The 15,468-nt window shown below is 48.2% G+C and overlaps 1 protein-coding gene across 9 annotated transcripts in view; it reads left to right on the plus strand.

Moving 5' to 3' along the window:
* Positions 1–15,468, plus strand: part of SH3BP4 (SH3 domain binding protein 4) — a 177,872-nt gene that overhangs the window by 94,710 nt on the left and 67,694 nt on the right. For all 9 annotated transcript variants that reach the window (XM_005292124.4, XM_042859592.2, XM_065561134.1 and 6 more), the window contains one exon: positions 8,953–9,216. In XM_005292124.4, coding sequence (XP_005292181.2) covers positions 9,099–9,216 — 118 coding nt within the window. In that variant the 5' untranslated portion in view covers positions 8,953–9,098. The remainder of the gene's footprint in view (positions 1–8,952; positions 9,217–15,468) is intronic.

Consider the following 15,468-nt stretch of genomic DNA (forward strand, 5'->3'; position numbering starts at 1 on the left):
AGGAGGCGGAGCAGAGGTGAGCTGGGGCGGGGAGCTGCTGCATGGCTCCCCGGGCTGGGGGGAGCTGCTGGGGGGGGTGGGCCCTGAGGGGGGTGGGCAGCTGCTGCGGGGGGGGGGGTGCCTTAGGGCGGAGGGGGGGTGGGGAGCTGCCACAGGGCTCGGGGGGGGGGCACAAGGTGGAAGTTTTGCCTAGGGCACGAAACATCCTTTTGCCCACCCTGTGTCTAGGTCTAAAATGGAAAGACATTAGCTGCATTGCTGTCTGCGTTGCTCTGCCTGTCTGCTCCACACTTAGCATATGTATAAATCCTGACGTCAAAGCGGATGCTTCAGGGAAACAGGATTCTTGACTATCTCAATGCTTTGCCTACAGTGTTAGAAACAACCCGGTAGATTGACAGCATAATGTGTGACTGTTTGGAATATGCATTCATGCACATGTGTGATCACAAAGCAACATTAGTTTAGTCTGGGAGAAAGAACAGGACTACTTGTGGCACCTTAGAGACTAACAAATTTATTTGAGCATAAGCTTTCGTGGGCTACAGCCCACTTCGTCGGATGCATAGAATGGAACACACAGAAAGAAGATATTTATACATCCAGAGAACATGAAAAGGTGGAAGTAGCCATACCAACTGTAAAAAGCCAATCAATTGAGATCAATTGTAGCCCATGAAAGCTTATGCTCAAATAAATTTGTTAGTCTCTAAGGTGCCTGTTTTTTTTGCGGATACAGACTAACACGGCTGCTACTCTGAAATCTGTAGTCTGGGAGAGTTATTCTAAGGCCTTGGCTACACTGGAAATTCACAGCGCTGCACTTGCTGCGCTCAGGGGTGTGAAAAAACATCTCCCCTGAGTGCAGCGAGTGCAGCGCTGTAAAGTGCCAATGTAATCAGCGCCTGCAGCGCTGCACGCTCGCTCGCAGTGCTACAAGCTATTCCCCTCGGAAAGGTGGAGTACTTGCAGCGCCGCGAGAGAGCTCTCTCAGTGCTGGCGGCGCGACTACACTTGTGCTTCACAGCGCTGCCGTGGCAGCGCTGTGAATCTGCGAGTGTAGCCAAGGCCTAAGGTTGCTCAGTGGAGAAGTTTGCATTAGATCCATATTTCAGATCTCGTTTTGGGAAAATTGATGGATGTGATCCGTCCCTCCCCGCCCCAAAGTCAGGAGCAGTGTCTTTGAGTATACATACACATGTAGTACGAAATGTACATAAGATAGGCTTCATTTTGGGACTGTTAGTCTTCCCCGCTATGCCATTGTTTTACTATACATGCACTCAACTTCTGTAGCATGTGCCTGTGAAAGTAAAGGTTGGTTTCTCTTTTCGTGGTTTGATGGCTAAAGTTTGCTGGTTGAGAATGTTGGTGAATGGAAGGGTCCAGTTGGCTGAATGGCAAGTAAAGCAGCATAAAGCCTATACCAAGTGGTCTGTAAATTATCCTTCTCCCTTGGGAAACCCTTATGCTTCTCTGGGTTGCTACTTAAATGTATCCTAGTTGAATAATCGACTGTCAAGCTTGCCCTGGTAGCCAAGATGTGGTTAATACAGGGATGGGCAGCAACAAAGCTGTTCAGATGTGCGTGTCCAAGTTGGAAGATGTTATCTAAACCTTATTTCTCCTTTATATGAGAAATTCATGAACAAGAGAGAGCTCTGTAGCATTTGTTATGCTTGTTCACTGGAGCATCTTACAGCTGGACTATTAATACAGCTTTCTGTAGTATTGCTTGCTAGTTTCCATACTAAGAGATAGGAAAGGTTACACCCTTCTGCTTGTATCACCGCCAATAAATAAATGCAAGATACACTTGGATTAATTGCATGTCTCAAAAATTAGCAATGTGTAAATTTACTCTTTTAAAGGAACAGTTTTCCACATTTCTTCTCCCTGACAACTTCATCTGCCCTTCTTGTTGATGGAGTTATTTTCTCTGTTGTATTTCCTGACTGAAACCTTTTGATCAATACAGTCTGTTATTCCAACTCGAGCTTAGTTTATTTGTAAATCTCTGAGTCCTAGCTCTGGAATGTTGGTGGCATGTCCTGAAACAATGTCATTAAAACAAAAATTACACAAAACTTGGGGGTAATCTTCTGTCTAAACCTAATGCATCTCTCCTTCCCCTTTCATTAGCCACATTCCAGACATGTTGAGATGGCAAAGATTGTGTTGAAACACATTGAATACAAGTGTTTTAACCATCAGTCCTCAAATGTAAATTTCCTTTCATTGCATTCCAGCAAAAGCACTCTATCCTTAAGGGTACACTCGTTCCTCCTGGGAGAAACCTAGCAGTTAACATTCAGCCTCAACCAGGATTGTTAGAGGAGTAAAAAGCTTGTCTTCATGTTTACTATTATCTCACTGTTCCTATCAAAGCCCTGCCCCGTCTAAGGGGTTCTGATCTGTGTGTATTTCCTAAAAGTTACAAGTCTTGTTTTTTTTTTCCATTTGTGAGCAGAAAGTTTAAAAGAAAAGTATTGGAAGCAACTTCAGCTTTGTCTGGGCTTCTGACTCTCAAAATGTCAAATCATTCTAATTTTTGGTATAATTTAAGTGCACTGTGTTAGGCAGAGCCGGTGGGATGGTCCAGTGGGTAACGCTCTCGTAGGGTTACCATATTTAACAAATAAAAAAAGAGGACCCTCCACGGGGCCCTGGCCCCGCCCATTTCCCACTCCCCGCCCTAACTCCGCCCCCTCCTCCCTCCCACTCCCAGCCACACGAAAAGGGCTGCCCGAGCGCTACCGGCTTCACGGTTTGCCGGGCAGACCCTGGGCCCCTGGCCGGCGCTTCCCCAGCGCAGCTGGAGCCCGGGAGGGGAAGCACCCAGCCGGGGGCGCAGGGTCTGGATGCTGCCCGGCAAACCGTGAAGCCGGTAGCGCTCGAGCTTCGGGCAGCCCCTATGCCTCCGGACCCTGCGCCCCCAGCCGGGCACTTCCCCTCCCGGGCTCCGGCGGCGCAGGGTCCGGAGATATGGGGTCTGCCCAAAGCCCGTAGCGGTCGGCTCTTAAACAGAGCTGAAGAGTCAGGGGAGGAGCAGAGCCGCCGCGGCCGGAGGCTCTGCTCCTCCTCTGACTCTTCGGCTCTGTTTAAGAGCCGAGCTGCCCGAGCGCTACCGGCTTTGGGCAGCCCCCATGCCTCTGGACCCTGCGCCGCCGGAGCCCGGGAGGGGAAGTACCCGGCCGGTGGCTGGGGTCCAGAGGCATGGGGGCTGCCTGAAGCCCATAGCGCTCGAGCAGCTCGGCTCTTAAACAGAGCCGAAGAATCAGGGGAGGAGCAGAGCAGCCGCGGGAGGGGAAGTGCCCAGCTGGCATTTTCCTGGACATGTTCGGATTTTTGGCAGTTCCCCCCTGACGGGGGTTTGATTGCCGAAAAGCCGGACATGTCCGGGAAAAACCGGACGTATGGTAACCCTAGCTCTCGCCAGGGATGAATTCCCTGCTCCTCCACAGACGTCTTGTGTGAGTTAGGCAAATGACTTGGTCTTGGTCTATGCTTAAATGTTCTCTCAGCATAGCCATGCTGGTGCGGGAGGTGGAAAAAAATCACCCCCGACTGATATAACTATGCAGATAGCCATCCTCCAGCCCCCCCAGTGTACATACACCTATGTCGACAGAGAAGTACTTCTATGGGCATTGCTAACGTCCTTGATAGAGGTGCTGTTCCTCCACCGACAGAACATCTTCTGTTGGCATAGCCCACACAGGAAGACACAGCCTATGTCCATGTGGCTAGGCCGACTTAAGCTTCATAGTGTAGACAAACCCTTAGCTGCTTTGTGCTTCAGTTGCCCAGCTGTACAATGGGGATAATAGCACTCCCTACCCCACAAAGTTATTGAGAATAAATACATCAAAGACGGTGAGGTGCTAGCTGGAGGATCCTCTGCTACTTGAAGTCTCTAAACCACAGGATTTGGGGACTTCAACAGCAGAGTCAAGGGAAAGGGGTTGGGACGGCTTTGTGGCCTGCATCATGCGGGAGGTCAGATTAGATGATCATAATGGTCCCTTCTGACCTTAAAGTCTATGAGTCTATGAGATGCTAGGGTGACGAGGCAGCTGTTTGAGAGGCAATGTGGTCTAGTTGATTGGGCCTGGACTGGGCATCAGAAAACAAGGATTCTGCTCCCAGCTGTGGCCTGGGGCAAGACACTTCAGCCCCCCTTCCCCTCCCATCCTTTACCTGCCTTGCTTCCTTATAGCATACGTTCTTTAGGACCAGGGCTTTCCCTTACTAGATGTTTGTACTGCACCTAGCACAGTGGAGCTATCGTATTGGGAATGGACATCTAGGTGCTTCTGGGGTACCAGTATAATAACGAAGACAGCTGTCTTCAAAGAGATGCCATTTAACTGGGGGTGCAGGGAGAGTGTATAGTTTCTGGGATCTCAAGTGAAAACAGTGTTCAGTCTCCTCAGTAATGGACGGGTAAATATACCATAAGCAGAACCGGCCTATGTTGTGCTAGGCAGGCCGGAGGATGAATGCCAAGAGTGTTATCTGCAGTGGCACTGCACCTAGGTTGGCTGTCTGGTACAAATGAGTAAAATATATTTCATACGCTGTCGGCTTCTATGCTGCTGCATGCCTTCTATCTCCAAAGCCTGGAGGTCTGTTTGAATTCCCATCTGCAGCCTGCACACCTGCTGCCTGCCTAGGTACATCCATGGGCGCTGATCTCTAGGCACTCCTCACCATAGTCTCTGGAGCCCCAGAAAGTGCTTTGATCAATCATGCAGGAGTGGTTGTCCGACTCCTGGGTGGTGTGGGCGCTCCCTGGATCGAGAGCTAATTTGTGCCAGGTGATGGCTCCCAGCAGTCTGCAGCTGCTTAGTTTTCTTCCTTGGTTCTGGGGTATTTATCCATGCCGTGACTCTGACCTGTCTGATACTCCCCTCTGGAGTAAATAGACAGTTTTATTTGATGTGGTTTTTTGTTCAAAGATATTTATATAGGAAGCTTCCTCCACCACCCTGGATGCTCAGTCTACACACAGCACTGGGTATTGGTATAACTACATGTCTCGGGTGTGAAAAATCCACAACCTGAGAGACATAGCTATGCTGCCCTGACCCCGGTGTAGACATTACTAGGTCGAGGGGAGAAGTTACCACCTCTCAGGGAGGTGGATTAACTGTGCTGACAAGAGAACCCCTCCCATTGGTGTCGGTAGTGTCTACTTGGAAGCACTTCAGCAGTGCAGCTGTGCCATGGTAGCAGTTTCAGTGCAGGTGCACCTGAAGTCTTTAAAAAGAGGATGTAGAAGTGTGTGTGTGCGTGTGTGGCTCTGGTTATGCCTGTCATAACTGTGTAGATGAGCATAAGCGTGACATGGGATAGAGAGGCTGAGGTTTGCATTATCCTTTTCTTCATGACTCTACAGGTACCTGCATTTTAAAGCCCTTGAAAGGAATCCAAAAATACCTGGGGTGCAATTGTTTAAACCTTCCCCCATCCCTACCCCGCTTGGTTTGCAAAGCCACCTCCATTAGATCAGTCCTGCTTTCTTTGCTCCTCTTTCATCCTGCAGGTAGGCTCTGTGCTACTTATCCCAGGAGCCTGCGAGGCGCATCCTAGATTTACTACTGTTGAGTGTTAGGAAATATGCTGCTGTCCATTTAAGAGTTCATTTGGGATGTCTTGCTGAAAAAAAAAAAAAAAGAGAGAGAGAGAGAAAAAGAGAGAACCACAGAGAGGCTGAAATTAGAGAGATTACCAGGAGCAACTTCCTTTGGATGAGGTTATGCTTTTAATTAACCTAGGAGTCTGCTGGGGAAAGCTCCAGGTTCTAATAACCTAGCCATAGTGGCTTGAAAACTTCATGAGAAACCAAGACAGCAAGGGTCACTCCGTCTTGATGGGCATTTCAAGGCTGGTTAGAGTTGGGATGCAGTGTAGTTGTAGCTGTGTCAGTCCCAGGATATTAGAGAGACCGGGTGCGAGTGGTAATATCTTTTATTGGACCAACTTCTGCTGGGAGAGGCAAGCTTTCAAGCCATAGAGAGCTCTTCTTTGGTGTGGGCCACTTCAGGTCGGGTGGGTTGTGAAAATCGGTTTCTAATTGTTCAATGGCCAGTGCCACTCAGTTTGCATGTAGCAGACCAGTGAGGTGTTGGAAATCTTTGCAAGGGCTGAGGTGGAATGGAGCACTGGCCTGAAATCCAATTACCAGCCACATGGCACCGGGGCCAGACCTAAGGGTAGTTTCTCAAAATGACGAATCCAGATTGCTCTACCTGGTTTGATTAGAAGGGAGAGGAGAAAAGAAAAGGAAGCTTGAGGCTATGTAAGCCCAAAGAGCTCTTGCTTTGCTTTTCCAGTAAGCCTTTTCGGTCTCAGCAGCACTAGATGATTACCTGTCTGTTCATTTCCTTAGGGGCACCTGGCATTGGCCACTGTTGGATGACAGGATCCTGGGCTAGATGGACCTTTGGTCTGACCTAGTAGGGCCATTCTTATGTTCTTAAATGAAACTCTGTTCTGGCCATGAAGCTGGGGTGAAAGATGAGCCTTATGAAAGAGATGTACTTGGGAGTGAGGTTTTGGGATTCTCTTCTCAGCTCTGCCATTAACATATTTTGTTTTTGAGCAGATAATGAAAGATCTGTGCTTGGATTTACACATCTATATAATGGACATATAAAATGTGTTAGAAACCCAACCATCACCTTGGCCTTACCCACCTGTTAGAAGGGGGAAGTTGCAGAGATTTCTACCAGGTTGTTGTCTCTGGACCCTGCAGGAAAATTATTCTGGATATTTCTCGCTGCTTTCCAAAGGGAATGGCAGCTGTGAAACTGACCAGAATCTCATGTTAATTTCACTTTGTGGCATCTATGGGCAGTTGCAGAAGCTCTGGCTCTGAGCAGTGAGGAAGGCAATACTGATCTGGTTCACATTTGGAAGGAAGATTCTTTGTAACCACAAGGGCTAGACATTACGCTGTTTTGCATTAGATCTTAAATCTTATAGGAATGGGGTCTGAGGCTCCAGTAGGGAAAGCTCTTGAGTATGTTTGGATTTTTTCAAGCCAAGTATAGTAATTGGTGCTTTGCATAAATAGAGAAGCAGGTAATGACTTCAGTTGAGGCAAACATTAGAACTCAATGATTGAAGAAGTAAATGTTGACCATTTGCTTCAGTATCTAGTGGGGCAAATTTTGATTTTCATTAAATTTGTAGACAGATATTTGGATGCTAGAAATGAAAATCTGATGCTCTAATTCTCTCCCTTCCCAGAGGTATGCAACCCCACAATTAACAGAAACATGAGTTTCCACATATTGAAGTGTCACAAGCTCCTTCCCCTTTGTGAGAAAAGAAAAAACAGGAGTGCTGTTCGTAGCTGTCCTGTGGCCATGGTAGAAGAGGGTTTGAGGTTCTCTGTGCTGCAGCCTTAAGGGAAGTGGGCAGGGTTACTTATTTCCCTTGTTTGCTTTGGCAACAATGTGCGCTAATCTGGGAAGTCCATGCATGTTTAGTTACAAGTTCTCTGGATATTTTGATAGGAAGTACCTGGAAATCTTTGTTTGTCCATTGCTTTAAATACGACGTTAGAATTTTAAAGTAAATTAAAAAAATTAATAAGGCTGTGGAGTTAAAGGTACAGAGAAGAGAAATTTCTCACCTCTGAGCAAGTCAAAAAGTAGAGATTTACCTAATGAGTGATGTTCAATGAGCCCCCTTTCTCCCAGTCATGGACCAGTGTAGAACTGTCATGTATCTGTGTTGGAAGGAACACTTAAAAGCATCTCTGCAAGCCTGGAACGGCAAAGTGGGGGATACAGGTTGGAGGTGAGGTAGCTCGTTCTAATGATCTGTCACTGCCTCAAGCACCAAACTTGCCAAAAAAAAAAAACCTGTGGGCTGTCTGTACAACAGGTTATCCGAATGTAGTACACCGCCGACCTGGGTATGCATTAATCCCTTTTACGACTTATCTACCTGATGCTGTGGAACGTGCCAGTGCGCTTTGTGCCAATGGCTGGTGTTCCCCTGTATGGCAGATAGAACTTCTGCCTGTTGGGTTTGCAGTGGGTTACTAATTACTAGTGTAAGTACCGTCCTGGTGAAGTGTGGCTGCACCGTGGATAGGTAGTCTCTGGGATCAGCCCTTTCCCGTGTCCTCTCACAAGCTGGCTGTGGAGGACATATGACACTTAGCCATTCTCTTGCCTGCAAGACACAGGAGATTTAAGCATTCCAGTGCCTGCCTTTGTAGTATCTGTATTTAAATATATTCTAAAGCCTGGGAACTCTCAGTAATGAAATCTTAACGAGAAGTGTCAAGAACATCATGGTACTTCAATAGGAGGCAGGAACAGCCCGGTTTTACTTGCAGAAAATGACTCCAGGAGTGCACTCATTGAGTTGACTCTAATAATTCGGCATTTCAGGAATCCACAGCTCAAGACCACACAGTTTACAATACGTACTATGGGATTGTAACATACCCTACAGTATAGTGCCTCTGAGTGGGAAGGAAGGACTAATTTATAACTCTGAGAACTGACACCCTGAACTGGTCCTTAAAAGAAGGAGTATTGGTTATGTTCTACAAAAAAGAGACTCCGTTATCAGCAGTAAGAAATGAGGCCCAAAGTCAAGTTATCCTCGGTAGCAGAGCTTTCAGCTCTTCAGAACTGGTGGCTTGCGCTAGAAGCGGTACAGGAGTTAGTTCTTGATGCCCAAGGAGAATTCAGGAACCATTTTTCTGTTTGTAAATGGTACATGTAGCACCTGTGATCGGGGCCCTATTATGCTAGAGACATGGGAGGGGACATCCCTACCCACGAGAGCTTGAGCCAAAATCTCTTGAAATGCAGCTCAGTGCTATAACCACATGTTCATCCTTTCTACAGCCAGCCACCTGATTTTTTTCTACAAGTGAGCCATGAATACCCACACTAACCAGCTCTTTTATTCTCCCTTCAGGTTGTTCGGCCTGTAAAAAATTGCACCTGGACACAGTCCTCTTGGCAGCTGGAATTTCCCACGCTGGATGGTATAGTGCCTGCGGCAAGCCCCCCGAGAGGAAACATGGCCCACTAGCATTTCCCAGGACAGGGCAAGGTTTCAGGATGGCAGCCCAGAGGATTCGTGCTGCCAACTCCAGTGGCCTCCCGCGCTGCAAGTCCGAGGGGACGCTGATCGACCTCAGCGAAGGGTTTTCGGAAACCAGCTTTAGTGACGTCAAAGGTGAGCAGGATTTTGCAGCATTTGATATTTGTATTACAGTAGCAGGTGGCTCTGACTAAGACCAGCGTCCCATAGCATTAGGCTCTGTATGTACATATAATAAGACAGTACTGGACAAGACATACAAAGGGGGCACGGGGAGAAAGGAATGGTGGTAAACTGACTCTTCAGGTGGGAAATGAAGGGGTGAAGTAACGTGCTCAAGGTCCCACAAGGAGCCTGTGGCAGAACTAGGAATTGAACCTCAATCTTGAGTCCCTATTTAGTCCCTTAACCAGCACCGACTGCTTTCCCCTGCAATTTGATTTTCCTAATTTTCTAGTTTAAAATATCTCCTCCTTAAGGGGGTCAAAGTTTTGAGGGGGTTTTGTAAACACTTAGAAAGACCTGAGATCTTCCACAGCTGACTGGAGCACTCCGTGTCAAGGCAGTTTGGAGTCAAGGGCTGTGTGAACACAGACCCTAACTGGTATGGTGGAAGCAAGTGAAAATAGACTAGGCTCCTGATTGATTTCCATTGTCCTCTCCTGAAAGGGACACTTTCAACTAATTTATTACAATTGTGTTTAGTTCATTATCTAACAAATATTGATTTGTGAGTGGCAGGAAAGTAGGTTGTGCAGTTTGCCTCTTCACCCAGAGCACAGTCAGCCTGTGGAACTCATTGCCAGGGGATGTTGGAAGGCTGAAAGTATAACTGGGTTCAAAATAGAATGAAATAAGTTCATGGAGGATAGGTCTACCAATGGCTATTAGCCAAGATGTTCAGAGACGCAACCCCATGCTCTGGGTGTCCCTGGCCTCTGACCGCCAGAAGCTGGGACTGAATGACAGAAGATGGATTACTCGAAATTGCCCAGTTCTGTTCGCTCCCTCTGAAGCACCTAGCACCGGCCACAGTGGGAAAACAGGATACTGGACTAGACCCAGTATGTTCGTTTGTATGTTCTTTGGGGGGAGGGGGTTGGCCTGGTACAAATGGAACTGAAATAAACATGGCTTATGATCTTGCTTAGGTGCTCCTTCTCCTTCAGTAGATTGGCTCTGTTCCTTGTCAATCAGAGGACAGGCATTCCACCCTCTTCTCGTTTCGCTCACTGGAAGCAAGTGGCTGCAGAATAACTCTTGTGTTCTAGTTAGGGGGCTAGCTGGATGGAGGGAGAAGATGTATCCTTGGCTATGCGGTTGAGCTGGTCTCCCCTCCCTGGCCTGTGGGGCCCGTTACATGAAATGACAGAGCCATCCTCTGGCTCCAGGCTGCCCCTCACGCAGGCAGAAGGACAGCGATGGGCCTTCCATTGCGGCACTAACCACAGGCCTCGTATGCATCCCCTCCTGCCTGGAACGCGTCAGTTTTATCTTGCAACAAATGAACTGGTTAGTGAATAATCAAAAACGAGAACGGAACCCACAGCACGCACTACCGAGGTGAGTAGGGGGAGTATCAGAAATTGGAAATGGATTGTCAGCCAAAGCGATGGCTGTCTTTGGGATCGTGCAGATGGTGGTAACACACAAAGGCCTCGGCATCTTTGGAGAAAACCAGTCACCTTTGGGTCTCCCAGCCCAGCGTAAAGCATCAAGTGGAGATCAACTGAAACATGTCCCATCAGCAGAATAAACCATCTCCATTTTGCCCACTCCACATCTTTGGGAGATGTGGCCCTTTTCCAGGCTCTAATAATTACTTCTTTGTTTCCACCGGATACTAGTGGCAAAGGTCCTTGTGACTCATCAGCTGCTGCTTACGCAGATGGCATGGTGTTTTCTTCTAGACCAGCTTGCTGACCCAGTTCTTTGTCAGCTTCATACCCTGAGTACTGTGAAGCTGAGGCGGCCCGTATAGCTGTGGGAGACAGAAGAAGAAAAATAACCAGAAAAGTTTGGGTGTTCTCTTGGCAGCCATATACAGAGGACAAAGAAATGCTCCTTTCCCATCTTTCCTTAATCCATTTCTTCCTTCCCTTTCCCCACATACCCTTTGAAAATCACAAGTCCTAATGGCAGGCTGCACTTCAGCGATCAAGTAGGCCTAGCATGAGTTTTGATGCTATAAAACAATGCAGACTCTTTAGCGCACATATAACATTGGCAGTATTGCCAATCTCAGGCATTCAAAAATCATGAGTCAGGCCACACACAATCATGAGATTTCAAAAGAAAACTCCCCTCCTCCCCACATATTACTTTTTATAGCTTCTGAGTCTTTAGGGTGTCCTTGAACTGTATTTTCATGCATTTTACTCCAATCATAAAGGGTAGGAACTTATCTTTTTTCTAAAATGAAAGATGAGATTTTTCCCCCTTATTGCATGACTTTGGGACTTTAAAATGATCTCTCGTGAGATTTATGATGAGATCATAAGAGTTGGCAATGCTGACAGTTTGCCCGATGAAGGAATGTAAAAGGTTATTTACGTTATTTCGAATAAGGTAGAGTATGAATGTAAAGCACTTTAGCTTTACTCCCTATGTGGACACCCTTATTCCAGAGCAGTTATTCTGTACTAGCTATGCCAGTCAATTTCCCTGTGTATGCAAGCCCTAAGACTGGGTCCAGCCTGGCCAAACTTCAGAGCAGCCTTTCCTGTGGGAATACCTGAATCATTAGCACTTTAGCTCTGTAATTGAGACCCCAGTGCTGACCTGCGGAGTAACCATGCAATGCTGATTTCTTTGGAACTTGCTCTTTACTCAGCTTTAAGTTCCTAGTGTGAGGTTTACTTGTTTCCTCTCCCCTTCCCTCCTTGAGCACAAGTGTGCACACCTCCCTGAAGTGAAGAACCTCACCCTTCTCCTGTATGATGTACTGAACAGTGCATAAGGTTAACCTGCTTGTTTGTTGGCTGGAGACTGACTGCTTCCTTGCTTTCCTTGTTTCATCACTCTTAGGCTGAACCCTAGAATGGCATTAACCATTCCCTACCACTTGTTTACATTAAATACATCAATGGAAGCACTTTCATTTATGAACAGACAATTTATCTTAAAGGTGTGGCAGCTTCAAACCTTTTTGCAATTCCTCCGATTCCATTAAGATGGGAAGGGTACAGAGTAGCTAATGTCCGACTAGGAAAGGTATACACCATCGACATGGCTTCTTTAACTTTTCCTCACACCGAAGCAGGGAATGTTTAAGAGCTTTTCCTAAGGAGAACCAGGTGTTGGGATTTCTTCTTTCCCCAGTGAAGTGCAGTCTAAGAAAATGGAATAGAATGGATGTTTGGATCCTTTTTTAAAATAATCTCATTGTACCCAGGGTAGTTCAGTACTCAAGGCCAGATAATCTCGCCACTGCTTTGTCTAAATGAGCCGTGAGAAATAACTTCAGTTACAGTGAGGCAAATGCTGGCAAATGATAGGTGTAGTTAAAAGCAACAACAACCCCCCCCCCCCCCCCCCCATTGGTGGCTTTGTTTCAAGAGTAGCCGAATGTAGAATTGAATATGGTAGGTTAAGTCCATTAATGGCTATTAGCCAGGAGGGTAAGGAATGGTGTCCCTAGACTCTGTCTGTCAGAGGGTGGAGATGGCTGGCAGGAGAGAGATCACTTGATCATTACCTGTTAGGTTCACTCCCTCTGGGGCATCCCACTGTCGGCAGACGGGATAGTGGGCTAGATGGACCTTTGGTCTGACCCAGTACGGCCGTTCTTATGTTCTTACGTAATAACAAAAGTCATTGTAGCTGTCAGCTGGGTTTTTGTTTGAAAATGTTAACTTAGTAGATTGTTTGTTTGTTAAGGTTGTGATTCAGCCAGGCACTTGGGTTTGGTGTCTCCACACTAGTCCTGTTGAGTTGTGTGAAGAACATGGTGTTCATACTGGGTTTGTTAACCCTAGTTGCTGTGGGTACATGCTCATAGAGCAGAGCATTCTGGGAGTTAAGGACACTGCAGGATCACGTGGGTATGTCTACACTGCAAAACAAACAAACAAAACAAAAACCCACAGGAGTGAGTCGCAGAGCCTGGGTCTACAGACTCAAGATATGTCTACACCAGAAATGCCACAGCAGCACAGCTGCTGAACTGCATTGTGGACACTACAGCATCAGATACAGTGTCTGTCTCACTGCAGCTATGATCCAGCGGCTGCATCCCGTATCCAGAAACTATTCAGGACGAACTGCCTGAAAGGCCTGAGGGAGATCCTTGATGGGACCTCATCCTACTGCACCATCCAGCCTGAAAGGCTCTATTCCTACTTCAAGGATGTGTTCAATCACGAGGCCCAGACCGACATGTGACGCCCATCGGATCAACCTCACGGAGGACCTGGAGTGCGACTTTTCCCCGCAGGAGGTGCTGGCGAGGTTGATGAGAACAAAAACACTGCCCCTGGAAAAGATGGCATCCACTACCACCCGCTGAAGAAGCGAGACCTCGACTGCTTGGTGGTCGCCACCATCTTCAACAAATGCAAGCAGTTCCGCCGCGCTCCCCGCTCCTGGAAAAAATCCATGATGATGTTTGCCCACAAAAAAGGGGAACGAGACGACCCCGGCAACTGGAGACCCACCTCCCTGTGCTCCACCATCTACAAGCTGTATGCCAACTGCCTTGCTGCAAGGATCACGGACTGGTCAGTGTGCAGGGGCGCCGTCAGCTCAGCACAGAAGGGCTTCATGTCCTACAAGGGATGCTAAGAGCACAACTTCCTTCTTCAGACGGCCATCCAGGTGGCCAGGAGGTCCAGGAGGCAGTGCACCATAGCATGGCTCAACCTGACCAGGGCCTTCGAGTCCATACCCCACAATCACATCTTCGCCACCTGGGAGAGTTTGGGATGCCGGAAACCTTTATCCAGATCCTCCAGGACCTCTACAAGGACTGCACCACCACCACCATCCGCACCATGGACAGAGAGATAGATGCCATCCCCATCCGCTGTGGTGTGAAACAGGGCTGCCCTCTCAGCCCCATCATCTTCAACCTGGCAATGGAACCGCTCATCCAAGTCCTCTCCAGCGGCCCGACTGGCTTCAACCTGCACGGCAAGAGAATAAGTATAAGTAGGGGCATTGCCAGCAGATCGAGGGACGTGATCGTTCCCCTTTATTCGACATTGGTGAGGCCTCATCTGGAATACTGTGTCCAGTTTTGGGCCCCACACTACAAGAAGGATGTGGAAAAATTGGAAAGAGTCCAGCGGAGGGCAACAAAAATGATTAGGGGTCTGGAGCACATGACTTATGAGGAGAGGCTGAGGGAACTGGGATTGTTTAGTCTCCAGAAGAGAAGAATGAGGGGGGATTTGATAGCAGCCTTCAACTACCTGAAGGGAGGTTCCAAAGAGGATGGAGCTCGGCTGTTCTCAGTGGTGGCAGATGACAGAACAAGGAGCAATGGTCTCAAGTTGCAGTGGGGGAGGTCCAGGTTGGATATCAGGAAAAGCTATTTCACTAGGAGGGTGGTGAAACACTGGAATGCGTTACCTAGAGAAGTGGTGGAGTCTCCTTCCTTGGAGGTTTTTAAGGCCCGGCTTGACAAAGCCCTGGCTGGGATGATTTAGCTGGGAATTGGTCCTGCTTTGAGCAGGGGGTTGGACTAGATGACCTCTTGAGGTCCCTTCCAACTCTGATATTCTATGATTCTATGAATCAGCATCCTGGCCTACTCGGACGATCTGGCCCTGGTCATCAACAGCTCGGAAAGCCTCCAGCAGATGCTCAACGTTGCCAGCCGAGCCGAGTGGATGGGCCTCCGCTTCAACTCTAAAAATTGTGCCTCCCTCCACATCGATGGCAGTGCCAGGGCTCTGGTCTAGGCATCACGTTTCCTGATCCAGGGCAAGCCCATGGCCTCCCTCGAGGAGGTTGAGGTATACCAACACCTGGGCACATCCTCAGGAGTCTGCATCCGACAGACCCCCAAAGACACCATCGTGGAGATCCTGCGGGACGCAGCCCACATCGACTCCTCCCTGCTCGCCCCCTGGCAAAAGATCAACACCCTCAATACCTTCCCCGCATCTCCTTCGTCTTCAGGGGATCGGCTCTTGCCAAGGTGCCCCTGAACACGGCCGACAGCACCATCAGGCAGCTGGTGAAGACATGGCTCTACCTTCCCCAGAGGGCCAGCACCAACATCATTTACATTTCCCACAGGCAGGGCAGCGCCAACATACCTCGAATGGGCGACCTGTGCAACGCGACGGTGATCACCCGCGCCTTCCGCCTCCTGCCCGAACCCGACAGTGCGGAGTATCGCGGATGAAGCTGTACGGAACATAGTCAGGAAACGCATTGCCA

Source organism: Chrysemys picta, chromosome 11 (assembly GCF_011386835.1).
Source record: "Chrysemys picta bellii isolate R12L10 chromosome 11, ASM1138683v2, whole genome shotgun sequence".
Taxonomy (NCBI): Eukaryota; Metazoa; Chordata; order Testudines; family Emydidae; genus Chrysemys; species Chrysemys picta.